Source organism: Haliotis cracherodii, unplaced genomic scaffold (genome assembly GCF_022045235.1).
Source record: "Haliotis cracherodii isolate W230 unplaced genomic scaffold, xgHalCrac1.p SCAF_14, whole genome shotgun sequence".
NCBI classification, from domain to species: domain Eukaryota; kingdom Metazoa; phylum Mollusca; class Gastropoda; order Lepetellida; family Haliotidae; genus Haliotis; species Haliotis cracherodii.
The window spans coordinates 27932288-27948932 of NW_027266269.1; the positions used below are offsets into that span (position 1 = coordinate 27932288).

General features: G+C 42.9%; 1 protein-coding gene across 1 annotated transcript in view; it reads left to right on the forward strand.

Moving 5' to 3' along the window:
- The first annotated feature begins 11517 nt into the window (after positions 1 to 11517).
- Positions 11518 to 16645, forward strand: part of LOC139461158 (protogenin-like) — a 73430-nt gene continuing 68302 nt past the window's right edge. The window contains exon 1 of the mRNA XM_071242721.1: positions 11518 to 11697. Within this exon, the coding sequence (XP_071098822.1) occupies positions 11622 to 11697 (76 nt within the window). The 5' untranslated portion in view covers positions 11518 to 11621. The remainder of the gene's footprint in view (positions 11698 to 16645) is intronic.

Genomic DNA, 16645 nt, shown 5'->3' on the forward strand with positions numbered 1-16645 from the left:
TATCATCATTCGTAAAGGTAAACATAGCTATCTACCATCTCGGGGTGTTCTCCACCAAACATGAGTGAGTGAGTGAGTGAGTTGGGTTTAACGCCGCTTTTAACAATATTCCAGTTATATCGCGGCGTGTCAACTTAATGTGGGAGGAAAGCCCGAAGTGATGCAGGTCTCAGACGTTTACCACTTCGGTGAAACCCACGAGCACGGGTATGGTGCTGACAAACCTAGAAACATAATCAGGGCGAACCGGGATTCGAACCCACAATGATAGGTTTCTGGTGTGCCCGAGGGACCCAACTCTGCACAGCGAATCGCGACGCCTTAGACGACTGGGCCACCCGTGCCCCCTCCACCAAACATGAACTGGAGTTAACTTCGCTAAGCAGGGCCACTGCCAAATATAACGTTTTGTTGTTGAAGTGTTAACATCTAAATTTCATTTAGTGCAGTATGGTCTTAACGAGCTATTGGTTTTCTGTAAATCGACAGGGCATCTACTAAATAAGACTGTATATATCATCAACATAGAGTCAAATTATAAACTATAACAATAAGGTTGCATCATTACAAAGATTATAATCAACATTTACAATAGGGCTTGCTCGAGGTTATTTATATGCAATGAAAATAGTAATGGGGATAGGTGGGCTAATTGTCTAACTCCGAAAGTGAGTGAGTGAGTGAATATGGTTTTACGCCGCTTTAGCAATATACCAGCAATATCACGGCGGGGGACACCAGAAATGGACTTCACACAATGTACCCATATCGGGAATCGAACCCGGGTCTTCCTCGTGACGAGCGAACGCTTTAACCACTAGGCTACCCGACCGCCCCTAACTCCGAAAGGCTTGGGACAAAATTATTTACTACAAGACATGATTTAATACCGTTGTACATTATATTTATTTGAATAAAAAAAAATCCCTCTGACGCCACTTTTCAGCAATTTGTCCCAAAGACCTGTTTGTCAATAGCCTTGGTGAAATCTATAAAAAGCACAATGCAACTTTTGGTTGTTATGCTTAAGGCTCTCCATTATCATATTGATGATAAACATGTTGTCTACTAATGAGAAGGGTTTTTTCTATTTCCAACCTGCGCGGGAAACAGGATGTTATTGTCATCAGTCAAAGATGACAATCGTGAAATAAGTATGCTCGTAAAAGGTTCCACAAGTAACTCAAAATTGTGATAGGCAACTTGGGTTGTATGAACCACAGGGAGCTGAGAATGAAAATAGAGTGCTCACTGATCCATTGACCGGGGTAATAATAATAATAATAATAATAATGATGATGATGATGATGATGATGATAATGATGATGATAATAATAATTATTATTATTATAAATGTTGTTGTTATTATAATTGTTGTTGATGTTGTTATTATCATTATCATTATTATTATTATTATTAAAAATAAAAAATGCAGCAAAGAGGGTTTGGGTGATCCTGGTACAGTCAGGCTGTTTAGGCTCATCATCAGCTCGGGGCCCTTGCCCCCTCTACACGCAGCCCAGACAGCGAATGAGACTTCTCTCAGGAAGCGCTACCTAGTCAAACCCACCCAGAACTTTCCGGAGAATGTGAAGACTCCCCAACACTACAGCCTTCTGCATTACCCAGATTGTCAGAAGGGCTGTATTCCTGTTAGCAAGCCCGGGTACTCTCCCGATGTCAGTCAACAGATTGGGAGGTACCAAACCTACGGAACCGAGAACAATGGGGAGTCGGACAACTTGGTACTTGGGATGCAAGCGTGACATTTCGAAAGCGGGGTCTGCATATTTGCCATGTTTTTCCTAAATCTTATCAATCACATTGCTGTCAAAAGGGACAGAAAATTCAATGATATAAATGATTTCATTGGATTTATCAAAAAGGACAAGATCGGGTTTGTTGGCCTGGATATGTCTGAGGCTGTATACGGGCCTATTCCAAAGGATTTTGTATTTATCATTTTCCATGACGCCCTCTACATATTCCAGGTCGTACCGTGAATTGACCTCTGTGTCAAAACCACAAGCATGGCGAAGACGATAATAAATGACATAATCTACATTTCATATTCACATTTTGATGCAAAATCACACATTGACGGTTTCGAGTTGGAAGTGACTGGTCCTGAGCAGCAAACAGAAAGCCTTCTGTTTTACTTTCAGGACAGACGACTTCATCCAAGTGAAGGACTCTGCGCGATTGCTGATCTTCTCAACACACTGCACATAAAATTGATGCAGTGGTCGTTCAGAAAGCCTCTCCTTGAAAAACTGAGTCTGGGCCGATTTGATATGGCACTTCGCTTGGTTGGCACTCATTTCAGTACAGAACCATCAACAAAATCAACACCGACATTGCGATTATGTCCCACATCATTGGCTCGTTTTAGAAAACTGTGGAATGCCTGGTTTTCATCATGAGCCTTGACATGCTTCACAAGAGGATCATCAGACAAATAAATGTGTGCAAAAGTGCACAAAACAATTTCATCATGAAGAGCATCCACGTTAATCAAACCACGCCCTCCCATTAGGATTGGTATACATAAGCGATTGAGGGAAGAGCGAGGGTGGTGGGATCTATTGTCTGACATGATTCTTCGTTTGAGGGTGTCAGTACCCTGAATTTCATGTTTCGTCCAATCAACAACACCAAAATAATACGAAAGGACGGGTACAGCATAAGTATTTGTGGCTTTGACTTTATTGCGAGCGTTCAGCTCTGAACTCCAGATTTTCTTTAGTCTACATTTGTACTCTGCCCGAAGTTTGCCCTTAATATGAGCATTCTGGAGTTTGTCCCTAATCTGCATCCCTAAGTACGTATAGGCCTGACCTTCCACAAGATTGTCAATAACTCCTCCTCCAAGTAAACTGACTGATCCTCCCTCTTCTACCGTGCCACGTTTCAAATGAAGAATGTTGCATTTGTCGAGTCCAAAGGACATGCCGATATCATTAGAAAACAAGACTCGAAAAGCAGAATCTGTCATTTTTTGTGTGTAGATCCTCCATTGGCAATAAGTTCAAGGTCATCCATGTAAAAAATAATAATAATTATTGTTATTATTATAATATATGATTATGTCTATATAACCATCACTCATTCCTGCACCAGTATTTTTATTTATAGTAGTCTGTGGCGGGGGGTGGCCACATGGAGACATGGGTAAGAAATGAATCTGCAACCACGGGACACCTACCATGTTGATAATTTTTGTGGAGAAAAGTAAATGTATTGATTTTTCAAAGATTAGATCTCGAAGACACCCACCAGCATTTGTGTATTATGCGGAATTTTCTTACTTTTTTAAAAGTGTCACATGAAACAAAAATAGAAAATTTAACCAAGTAGAAATATTCTTTGGGTGCTGACAAAGCGCTAGTACAGTTAATTGCTTTTATGTTATATCGTTGCATTAAGATATTTTCAATTAAAAAACAAATATATGATAAAATCACCAGAGGGGTATAGTTTCTTTTTATTCTCAGTATATGTTTCATGACATCAGACGTGCGCCATTAATTTCTGCGGGCTGTTACTGTTTTGATGATTCTTAAATACTGTCACTTGTCTGACACCTGTAACACATCAACTACCACCCACAACCCCTCATCCACTAAACTACCACCCACAACCCCTCAACTACCAACCACAACACCTCAACTACCAACCACAACCCCTCATCTACTCAACTACCAACCACAACCCCTCATCCACTCAACTACCACCCACAACCCCCCATCCACTCACTACCACACACAACCCCTCAACTACCACACACAACCCCTCAACTACCACACACAACCCCTCATCCACTCAACTACCACCCACAACCCCTCATCCACTCAACTACCACCCACAACCCCTCAACTACCACCCACAACACCTCAACTACCACCCACAACCCCTCAACTACCAACCACAACCCCTCATCCACTCAACTACCACACACAACCCCCTATCCACTCACTACCACACACAACCCCTCAACTACCACACACAACCCCTCAACTACCACACACAACCCCCCATCCACTCACTACCACACACAACCCCTCAACTACCACCCACAACCCCTCAACTACCACCCACAACCCCCCATCCACTCACTACCACCCACAACACCTCAACTACCACCCACAACCCCTCAACTACCACCCACAACCCCTCAACTACCACCCACAACCCCTCAACTACCACCCACAACCCCTCAACTACCACCCACAACCCCTCAACTACCAACCACAACCCCTCAACTACCACCCACAACCCCTCATCCACTCAACTACCACCCACAACCCCTCATCCACTCAACTACCACCCACAACCCCTCAACTACCACCCACAACCCCTCAACTACCACCCACAACCCCTCAACTACCAACCACAACCCCTCATCCACTCAACTACCACCCACAACCCCTCATCTACCACCCACAACCCCTCAACTACCAACCACAACCCCTCATCCACTCAACTACCACCCACAACCCCTCAACTACCAACCACAACCCCTCATCCACTCAACTACCACCCACAACCCCTCAACTACTAAAAATACCACCCACAACCCCTCAACTACCACCCACAACCCCCCATCCACTCACTACCACCCACAACCCCCCATCCACTCAGCTACCACCCACAACCCCCCCATCCACTCAGCTACAACCCACAACCCCCCATCCACTCAGCTACCACCCACAACCCCCCATCCACTCAGCTACAACCCACAACCCCCCATCCACTCAGCTACAACCCACAACCCCCCATCCACTCAGCTACCACCCACAACCCCCCATCCACTCAGCTACAACCCACAACCCCTCATCCACTCACTACCACCCACAACCCCTCAACTACCACCCACAACCCCCATCCACTCAGCTACAACCCACAACTCCTCATCCACTCAACTACCACCCACAACCCCTAATCTACTCAACTACCACCCACAACCCCTAATCTACTCAACTACCACCCACACCCCCCTAATCTACTCAACTACCACCCACACCCCCCTAATCTACTCAACTACCACCCACAACCCCTCATCTACTCAGCTACCACCCACACCCCCCTAATCTACTCAACTACCACCCACACCCCCCTAATCTACTCAACTACCACCCACACCCCCCTAATCTACTCAACTACCACCCACAACCCCCTAATCTACTCAACTACCACCCACACCCCCCTAATCTACTCAACTACCACCCACAACCCCTAATCTACTCAACTACCACCCACAACCCCCTAATCTACTCAACTACCACCCACACCCCCCTAATCTACTCAACTACCACCCACAACCCCTCATCTACTCAACTTCCACCCACAACTCCTCATCTACTCAACTACCACCCACACACCCCTAATCTACTCAACTACCACCCACAACCCCTAATCTACTCAACTACCACCCACACCCCCCTAATCTACTCAACTACCACCCACAACCCCTCATCTACTCAACTACCACCCACAACTCCTCATCTACTCAACTACCACCCACAACTCCTCATCTACTCAACTACCACCCACAACTCCTCATCTACTCAACTACCACCCACACCCCCCTAATCTACTCAGCTACCACCCACAACCCCCTAATCTACTCAACTACCACCCACAACTCCTCATCTACTCAACTACCACCCACAACTCCTCATCTACTCAGCTACCACCCACACCCCCTCATCTACTCAGCTACCACCCACAACTCCTCATCTACTCAACTACCACCCACACCCCCTCATCTACTCAGCTACCACCCACAGCTCCTCATCTACTCAACTACCACCCACAACTCCTCATCTACTCAACTACCACCCACACACCCCTGATCTACTCAACTACCACCCACAACTCCTCATCTACTCAACTACCACCCACACCCCCTCATCTACTCAGCTACCACCCACAACTCATCATCTACTCAACTACCACCCACAACTCATCATCTACTCATCTACCACCCACACCCCCTCATCTACTCAGCTACCACCCACAACTCCTCATCTACTCAACTACCACCCACACCCCCTCATCTACTCAGCTACCACCCACAACTCCTCATCTACTCAACTACCACCCACAACTCCTCATCTACTCAACTACCACCCACACCCCCCTGATCTACTCAGCTACCACCCACAACTCCTCATCTACTCAACTACCACCCACACCCCCCTGATCTACTCAGCTACCACCCACACCCCCCTAATCTACTCAACTACCACCCACACCCCCCTGATCTACTCAGCTACCACCCACACCCCCCTGATCTACTCAACTACCACCCACACCCCCTAATCTACTCAACTACCACCCACACCCCCTCATCTACCACCCACACCCCCTCATCTACTCAGCTACCACCCACACCCCCCTAATCTACTCAACTACCACCCACACACCCCTAATCTACTCAACTACCACCCACAACCCCCTAATCTACTCAACTACCACCCACAACCCCTAATCTACTCAGCTACCACCCACACCCGCCTAATCTACTCAGCTACCACCCACACACCCCTAATCTACTCAACTACCACCCACAACTCCTCATCCACTCAACTACCACCCACACCCCCCTAATCTACTCAACTACCACCCACAACCCCTAATCTACTCAGCTACCACCCACACCCGCCTAATCTACTCAGCTACCACCCACACCCCCCTAATCTACTCAGCTACCACCCACACCCCCCTAATCTACTCAACTACCACCCACACCCCCCTAATCTACTCAACTACCACCCACACCCCCCTAATCTACTCAACTACCACCCACAACCCCTAATCTACTCAGCTACCACCCACACCCGCCTAATCTACTCAGCTACCACCCACACCCCCCTAATCTACTCAGCTACCACCCACACCCCCCTAATCTACTCAACTACCACCCACAACCCCTAATCTACTCAGCTACCACCCACACCCGCCTAATCTACTCAGCTACCACCCACACACCCCTAATCTACTCAGCTACCACCCACACCCCCCTAATCTACTCAACTACCACCCACAACCCCTAATCTACTCAGCTACCACCCACACCCGCCTAATCTACTCAACTACCACCCACAACCCCTCATCCACCCCACTACCATCAACAACCCTCATCCACTCAACTACCAACCACAACCCCTCAGCTACCACCCACAACCCCTCAACTACCTTTCTCAACCCCTCATCCACTCAACTACCTTTCTCAACCCCTCATCTACCAACCACAACCTCTCATCCACTGATCAATATGAACAGTAAGATATCCTAGGCTGTAAACTTCTAAAATTTCGTATCTTTTAACGGCATGCGTCTGAGCTACCCTGATTATCCGGTAAAATTTCTTTATATTTTGGTTCATGTACTTTTGTCCCAAAGGAATCAGGTCAAATATATTTAAATAGAAAATTCCGATTTCAGTTATGTATTTCCTCTCGCCCTTCGTCATAATTCGTTTTCTTTTGTGTGTGATACATTTTCTACAGATTTTAATCATATTATTTAAACTATCTTATTTGTGTCGATAGCGACTGTAAATGAGTTGTGTTTTAACATTTAAATTATTTCTGGTCGGCGGAATAAAAAACCCCACTGCTTTTCATGTTTTTCCACATTTATTATTTGGCGAGTCGGATGATTCGTAAACTGCAGTCAACTACGGTTATTGCGAACTGAAAGGGACCACAAGATTTAGTTCGTAATAACCGTAGTTCGATATAAGCACATATACAGCATATATACAGCAAATGGACGGGGCCAAAAAACAGTTCGTTATATCCGTCAGTTCGTTATAAGCGTGTTCGTTATAAACGTAGTTTACTGTATGTTATGAAAAGGTCCGACCTCAGGACAGCACGTGAAAGCCTCACCGCCGTATATAACCAAACGATCAGATACCAACGTTATCAGTGGGCAGTGTTATTGAAATCATTAAGTGAAAACAGATGTGCGCAATATTTTTATCACGTAAATATACGTCCGTGATAATACTTCCTGGTCGGTAGAAAATTGGGACCACGTGACGTGCATTCGAGCGAATGGCTCGTCAGAAGCCTGTTGATTATTGCAGATTCTGATGTCAGTTACATTTAAGTACCGCGCCATCTGCAGGGGCCAGACGTTAGCAGCGGGTTCGTTATTCAAAGGCCTTATATTAAACAACTATAGTAATGTGGTGAAATATACTGAAACTCATTTAATACTTGACAGCTGGTTCGTCTTACATTGTCCAAAAACTGTTTAGTTATTCAGTACTTTTGAATAACGAAAAACAAGTCAGCACCGGGTTCGTTATTCAAAGGCTGTATATTAAACAACCACAGTTATGTGGTGAAATATACTGAAACTCATTTAATACTTGACAGCAGGTTCGTCTTACATTGTCCAAAAACTGTTTAGTTATTCAGTACTTTTGAATAACGAAAAACAAGTCAGCACCGGGTTCGTTATTCAAAGGCTTTAAAATAAACAACCAAAGTAATGTGGTGAATTATACTGAAACTCATTTAATACTTGACAGCAGGTTCGTCTTACACCATCATCCAAAAACTGGTTAGTTATTCAGTACTTTTGAATAACGAAAATCAAGCCAGCACCGGGTTCGTTATTCAAAGGCTGTATATTAAACAACTGCAGTTATGTGGTGAAATATACTGAAACTCATTTAATACTTGACAGCAGGTTTGAAGGACGAACCCGGTGCTAGCTTGTTTTTTGTTATTCGAAAAACGAATGACGAATAACGAACCCGCTGGAAATACGGTATCTTATATTTGTTATACCAAGTCTTAATAACGAATCCAGGGCTGATTTATTTTTCGTTATTCAAAAGTACTGAATAACTAAACATCCTTTGGACGATGTAAGACGAACCTGCTGTCAAATATTAAATGAGTTTCAGTATAATTCACCACATAAATGTCGTTGTTTAATTTACAGCCTTTGAATAACGAACCCGGTGCTGGCTTGTTTTTCGTTATTCAAAAGTACTGAATAACTAAACAGTTTTTGGATGATGATGTAAGACGAACCTGCTGTCAAGTATTAAATGGGTTTCAATGTATTTTACTACATTACTGTGGTTGTTTAATATACAGCCTTTGAATAACGAACCCGGTGCTGGCTTGTTTTGCGTTATTCGAAAAACGAATAACGAACCCGCTGCTAACTTTATGCCCCTGCCATCTGCAGACAATGATGATGGAGTGAGTGAGTGAGTGACTTTGGTTTTACGCCGCTTTTGGCAATATTCCAGCAATATCACGGCGGGGCACACCAGAAATGGGCTTCACACATTGTACCCATGTCGGGAATCGAACGCGGGTCTTCGGCGTGACGAGCGAACGCTTTAACCACTAGGCTACCCGACCGCCCCCAATGATGATGGAAAAAACTGCGTGTTTGTTTGATTTTTTTGGTTGTTTAACGCCAGACTGAGTGAACTCTGAAAACATCAAATGTCGGTCTTGACGGGTGGCCCAGTCGCCCAAGACGCCGACTTTTGCTTTGCAGAGTTGTGTCCCTTGGGCCCATAAACCTATCATTGTGGGTTCGAATCCCAATTCGTACCGATTATGTTTCCAGGTGTGTCAGCACCATACCCGTGCTCGTGGGTTTCAACAAAGTGATAAACGTCGAAGACATGCATCAATCAAACGGACACGCCGTGATATAACTGGAAAACTGTCCGGCGTCGTTAGACCCAACTCACTCACTCCGGATTAGTACAAGCAGCCACGAACAAACACGCATACAAGAATTTGGCTATATGGTGCAATAATCTTGAACGGTGACGTTAATCCCCATATACACGCGTATACACCGCCGGGAGTTTGCTGGGACATTGCTAAATGCGGCGTAAAACCCAACTCACTCACTGACAGACGGTGATGGAACTATACATACTGCTTAAAGAAGAGTTAACGGTGAGTGGGTGAGTTGGCGTTAACTACTCTTTCGTTTTCAATTGTTTACAAATCTAATAGTTTTACAGTACAGGCAAAATAATTTTTTTAAAATCAGAAAAAAATATTTTTGTAAACATTTGTAAAAGAATATTAAAATTTAAATATGGTCATCAATCATTTACAAATATATTAAATCACAAAAGAAATGCACAATAAATCAAGAGGTTTCTTAAAGTTTCACATTTGTAGATATTAAATATGATCATTAAATGTACAAATAAATACTTTTACAAAGCGCCACAAATAAAACGGCTTAAAATGTTTTTAATAATAAATATTTGATAATTATATTAAAAATGGATATCAATCATTTACAAATCATTTACAAATATTAAACAAAATCATTTATTTGTAAATAGTTCGTAAGTATTTTGAATATAATCATTACATATTTAGAAATGAAACACTTCAAAGAAAGAGCACAACAAATAAATTAGGTTTATATTTTTAAATATTTCATTAGCATGTAAAATATGGTCATGTTTATAAACAAATATCTTTTACAGGGAGAAAGGCAATAAATAAAACGTCTTTTACAGGGTTATTATTTGTAAAAAATTGATAAGAATATTAAATATGGGCATTAAATATTCCGATGAAAATAAAACGTTGGCGTGGGTTCGCTCTGGGGCATCGCCGTTCGACTGCCCACATCGAGAACAGCCGTTTCTTTGGACATATCCACACAGCATTAACTGGGTCGATGGAAGCACGAGTGTTGGTGAATTAATCACAGCGATGTTGTCGGTTCCGTCAACAAGAGCTGAAATCCGTCTCTCTCAGCTGACTGTTAGGAGCTTCGTTGTTGAACCCAAAGACCAACTTACGGAAAATGATAATTTATAAGATACATAATGTGATTTAGTATAGGGCCAGCCTCCGCCTTTTGTTATCATCAGTACCTAATTCTGTCAACGACCACCCCTAAAGCCCCGTTATAACAACGCGCATTGCACTGTATTGTTCCTGGATATTTTTTTGTTTTCGCAATATTCTCGAAATCCCGTTAGAACACGCTTCCGTGCTGTACTGCAAGAAGCCCTCGCTATAGCGCGTGCTCGGGAGGATCGTTCATCTGACAGTCCCTTTACAGCTTCAGTAAGGGATCTCGAGAATTGTGCGCGTTCTGTCACCAGTCTCGACTCACATCGTGCTGCAGTTGCACGTGCAGGTCGCGAGACGTCAAATCAAAGCCGTAAACTAGAGCACATATTTGACATTTTTTTCCTTGTGGCATTTTCGCGGGAAAGAAAACTGCTAGAGATGTTGACCTCAACTAACCACTGCTCTTCCATCGAGCTGGATCCCGCCCCCGTATAGACGAATGCAAATATTGAATAAATTATCAAATGACTCTGCCAACGCATGTGAACGAAATCCTACACTCGAACAATGACAACCGATCTCAGGATCAAACAGGACCAGTGTGTACCTCTCCAAAACATCGGGCGTGTCATATACCAATTGCAGAACAGGGAGGGGCCGAGGTTGATAGAACAGCTGGCGCAAGGCTAAAAGATTAGAAGGTTGTGCTACGGTTGAATAGCCGCAAATTCATGCCCACTACTAAGAGAAGGAGGCCAAATTTGTAGTGGGATTTTGGGTGCGGAATTCCCCAATGGTTGTATGTCCATGGCGCCGTCCTCAATCCTAGGCGGGAGTCTACCCGTGGCGGTAGTCGTGCTGATCGCCGTCGTCAGAGGTAGGTCGTTGATTTTTTCCTAACATCAGCTTCACCCATGACCTCAATTGCAAAAACAACATGGCCGTGTGTATGTAGCTCACTCGGCTCAATCACCGTCGTCCCCGATACCCCCCTCACCATCCCCAGTGTTTCATGTTCTCATATCATCATATAATCATATCACAGTCTGGGGCGTTCAGTTGCACGCGCGGTATCTCAGTTTAACAATGCTAGGCGAAGATGGTGCTCGCTCGCTCCCTCCCAGCCGTGCTTCTCGATCGCTGCCTGTTCTGTCCATGCCCGGGGTTACTGACCAACAATCGGGAGGATATACGACCCATTTATCACCCCACCCCGACCAATATCAATTATATGTACCGACAAAACACACGGCGGAGTTCTCCGTGCTCTGTTACAAGACGGCATGTTACTGTCAGATACGTTTGTTTTGGGTTTTTTTTCGTGCTGGTTTGACGTGGTGAGTCTTACAAGGTCACGGGCTAACTGAATGGTATCGTTGGCCAGTTGGGTCAGGCAGGTTGGTGGTAAGCCAGGGCTACTCTAGGGTGCAGCACCTAAGAAATTTCCGATCGACGGCGTTGAATACGCCTCAATAACAATATCAGCCAGCCAACATGGATTTCGTTCCTTCTCCAGCTTTGACAGGCCATAGGGCACGGAATTGATTAAAAAATAGGTCTGTGTATAACCCGTCATATAGCGGTGGGGAGGGGGAGCAAGCTTTGCCCGACGTGGTGGACCTCTGTGGTGGGGAGGTGTGTGACTACTAACAAACAAATATATGTCAGGGAGGAATGGAAGTGAATTTCACCGTTGACCTGATTTTGTGGAGGCGTGCTTTGATATTGTTGTTATCATCCACCCCTCCACTACTTGGAGCTGATAATGGCCCTTTGTGGCGATGTTATCAACAATATCTTGCTTTCTGTCGTCATGTAATCATTACACTTTGATTAGGGGATAATTACCAGTGTTCATCAATGTGTGGCTGTAGTGTAAACATTGCATTTAAACTGCCTGCCGCTGGTATTGACATTGTATCACATAGTTGCACTCAGTGTCAACATTGTTTACAATTGCATCCATTACAATGGCTTCATTCATATGCAGTGTTGTGTAATGTGTAACAGAGTAAGCACTTGTAACCCATTGACACATGTGATAATAGTGTTTAAAGTGTGTACAGCATGGGATACCAGATATATACACCAGGAAACAGGACTGTTGTGGTTATCAATGAAACCAGGAAATACACCTCTTTGTGTACAATCAGGCCGTTGGTTCAATGTTTCATGAATGAAATCAGGGCAGGAATTATCTAGTACTCTAAAGTAAGTGCCCTTGGCAGGCAAATTGGGGAAAAAGCATTGTTTTGTTCAACGTTTGGATTTTTGTAAAGTTATTATCTTCATAAATTCTGAGTTATTTTAACATTGCATTCAGCATGTTCAGTGCATTAATGTAAACATAAGCATTAAAGCCTGTTCTTTTTTGTTGGTTCTGTTGTTAGTGATAAAAAAGTCACCTATACAAAGCCATAAAATTAGATATGATCAGATTGACATGAATTGGGAGTACTTTCAGTTCCACTGAAGAATTTTTACGGACATTTTCTGCAGACCAATGGCTGAATATTGGCCTGACCTAGTCCAGATAAACCCTTTCAGTGGTAGCAGTTGCAATAATAAACAACAATCTTTTCTTTTTTCCTTTTAGAAGTTTTATTGTTTTCTGATTTTTTTTTGTTTATTGAAGTTGTGTGTTTCTTCATTTTTTCCTTAAGTGAATTATTGTTGACATTATTGAGGACTGTTTCTTGAGGAAATGAAAGGATATTTTATGATGTAGACCACTAAATCTGCAACATTAACATGAGGATTTTTTTTATACTATACTCCTCAACTTTAAGAAGGGGTCAATCACTGGATTGTCTTGTCCAGACTCGATTATTTACAGACCGCCGTCATATAGCTGGAATATTGCAGTTTTGTGTATCATGCAATGATAAAGGTATCCCCATCAGAAGTGGAATAGTATATATAGTGAGAGACTTTCTTGTGATCAACTCTTGCGTGTTTGGATTTATACCAATACCGAAGGTGTATCACAAGGTTCAAATTTGAGGTGTTTGGTAACAACATGTTTCTAAGGATTGAAGGGGCACTGGTGGCCCAGTCGTCTAAGGTGGTGCAATTCGCTGTACAGAGTTGCGTCCCTTGGACAGGCCAGAAACCTATGATTGTAGGTTTGAATCCCGGTTCGCCCTGATAATGTTTCTACGTTTATCAGCACCATACCCGTGTTCGTGGGTTTGACTTAAGTGGTAAACGTCTGAGACCTGCATCACTTCGGGCTTTCCTCCCACATTAAGCTGACACGCCGTGATATAACTGGAATACTGTTAAAAGCGGCATTAAAACCCAACCCACTCACTAATGATTGAACAATCGTTCACACAAATTGTTTTGTGTGGAAGATAAGTGTATCTACAAAGCTGTGATGTAATATTCATCTTGGCCATGGATTTTACCATTGTAATATATTCTCCAGAATTTTGAAAAAGTAAGTCCCCTCTCTGCCATTCCTGCATGTGTGGAGTGTAAGATGACATTGTCATGTTCACTGCCTTTTGTAACCAACTTACTATTATCCGCAGATCTTAGAGTCCCTGATCTATATAGACTGTGAAGATAAGAGTGGTTGGGCAGCCTAGTGGTTAAAGCGTTTGCTCACCTCGTCGAAGGCTCGGGTTTGATTCCCCACATGGGTACAATGAGTGAAGTCCATTTCTGGTGTCTCCCTTGTGATACTGCAGGCGCTAAAACAATCTCCCTCATGCATGGTGACAAAGCATCTACACGCTGACACTCTTAGTAACTTGGCATTCTAAAAGTTGGAAGCCCGTGAAGACGCCGGGTTAGAATAGGTCTTCAGCAACCCATACTTGCCGTAAAAGGTGACTATGCTTGTCGTAAAAGGCGACTAATGGGATCGGGTGGTCTGGCTCGCTGACTTGGTTGATGCATGTCATCGATCCAAATTGCGTGGATCGATACTCATGATATAACAAACCAACCAACCAACCCAAATTGGAAATACCATAATATAAACCTTCAATAGTCATGATAACCTACTTATAACTAATGTTATGGCCTTATGGAGACCAATCAAAATGGTCAGGAGGAGGAGGTTGTGTCATGTGTATGGCTCACTTTTAGATTATTCCATGCAATGATTATAATGTTAAACGGCTATGAATTTTTCAATATTGAACAAAAGAATGTTTTCTTCCACAATTTGACTGCCAGGGGCACCTGCTTTTGAAAATAGATCTTTTGTGAGGTATATTCCCTGCTAACAGACAACTTAAAAAGCTTGTATGTTCTTAATGTAAGGTGTTGATAAGACATCATAACCATTTGTTACAGTCATCCAAATTGCCGCTAGTGTGCTAGCCTGAGTCTTCTAACTTGTGCTGAGGACAAGTAAATATCCAATGATCGTAGTCGATGTGATTAGTAGGTGTTGATTGCTGTAATATTGAACCAGTTTCCAATGCTATAATTTTGATACAAACTGGAACTGAATATAATGGACAGAAAAAGTAAACATGTTGTTGTTGTTATTATTATTATTATTTTAATTTTTTATACTTTTTATCATCATCATCATTATTATTATTATTATTATTATTATTATTATTATTATTATTATCATTCACATGTTTATATAATTATTTACAGATTAATATGAAAAATGCAGCAAAGAGGGTTTGGGTGATCTGGATTATTATTATTATTATTATTATTATTATTATTATTATTAAAGCAATTTTATTCATCGATAATCTTGGGATGGAGAAGCACAGTCGTAAGTTGTATGATGTAAGGTGACAGCTTATCTCATGATCTCATAACACAGAAAAAACTGTGAAGCTTAGAAATAAATATTCATGGTATACAGGCTCAGCCGGAATCAGTAAATGTTTTATTGGATGATAATGATGACATTTATTTCCCTTTTGAGGCAATGAATGGAACTCCTGATAGCGTGGAGCACTCTGTTTAGTGTTTGTTCAAAGGTTGTAACTGTGTGTGTGGCCTCGATGACCAGTCTCTTGTAATGGTGAATTAACTACTGAATAAATAAACATATGCTAGACACCCTGCTCTCATGTACTTGGAGCACTTGGAGCCTAATATACCTGAAAAACTCCCACATCAAGGTGACATGCCGTGATATAACTGAAATACACCCACATCAAGCTGACATGCTGTGATATAACTGAAATACTCCCACATCAAGCTGACATGCTGTGATATAACTGAAATACTCCCACATCAAAGTGACATGCCGTGATATAACTGAAATACTCCCACATCAAAGTGACATGCCGTGATATAACTGAAATACTCCCACATCAAAGTGACATGCCGTGATATAACTGAAATACTCCCACATCAAAGTGACATGCCGTGATATGCCTGAAATACTCCCACATCAAAGTGACATGCCGTGATATGCCTGAAATACTCCCACATCAAAGTGACATGCCGTGATATAACTGAAATACTCCCACATCAAAGTGACATGCCGTGATATAACTGAAATACACCCACATCAAGCTGACATGCCGTGATATAACTGAAATACTCCCACATCAAGCTGACATGCCGTGATATAACTGAAATACTCCCACATCAAGCTGACATGCCGTGATATAACTGAAATACTCCCACATCAAGCTGACATGCCGTGATATAACTGAAATACTCCCACATCAAGCTGACATGCCGTGATATAACTGAAATACTCCCACATCAAGTGGACACGCCATGAGGTAACTGAAATACTCCCACATCAAGTGGACATGCCGTGATATAACTGAAATACTCCCACATCAACGTGACATGCCGTGATATAACTGAAATACTCCCACATCAAG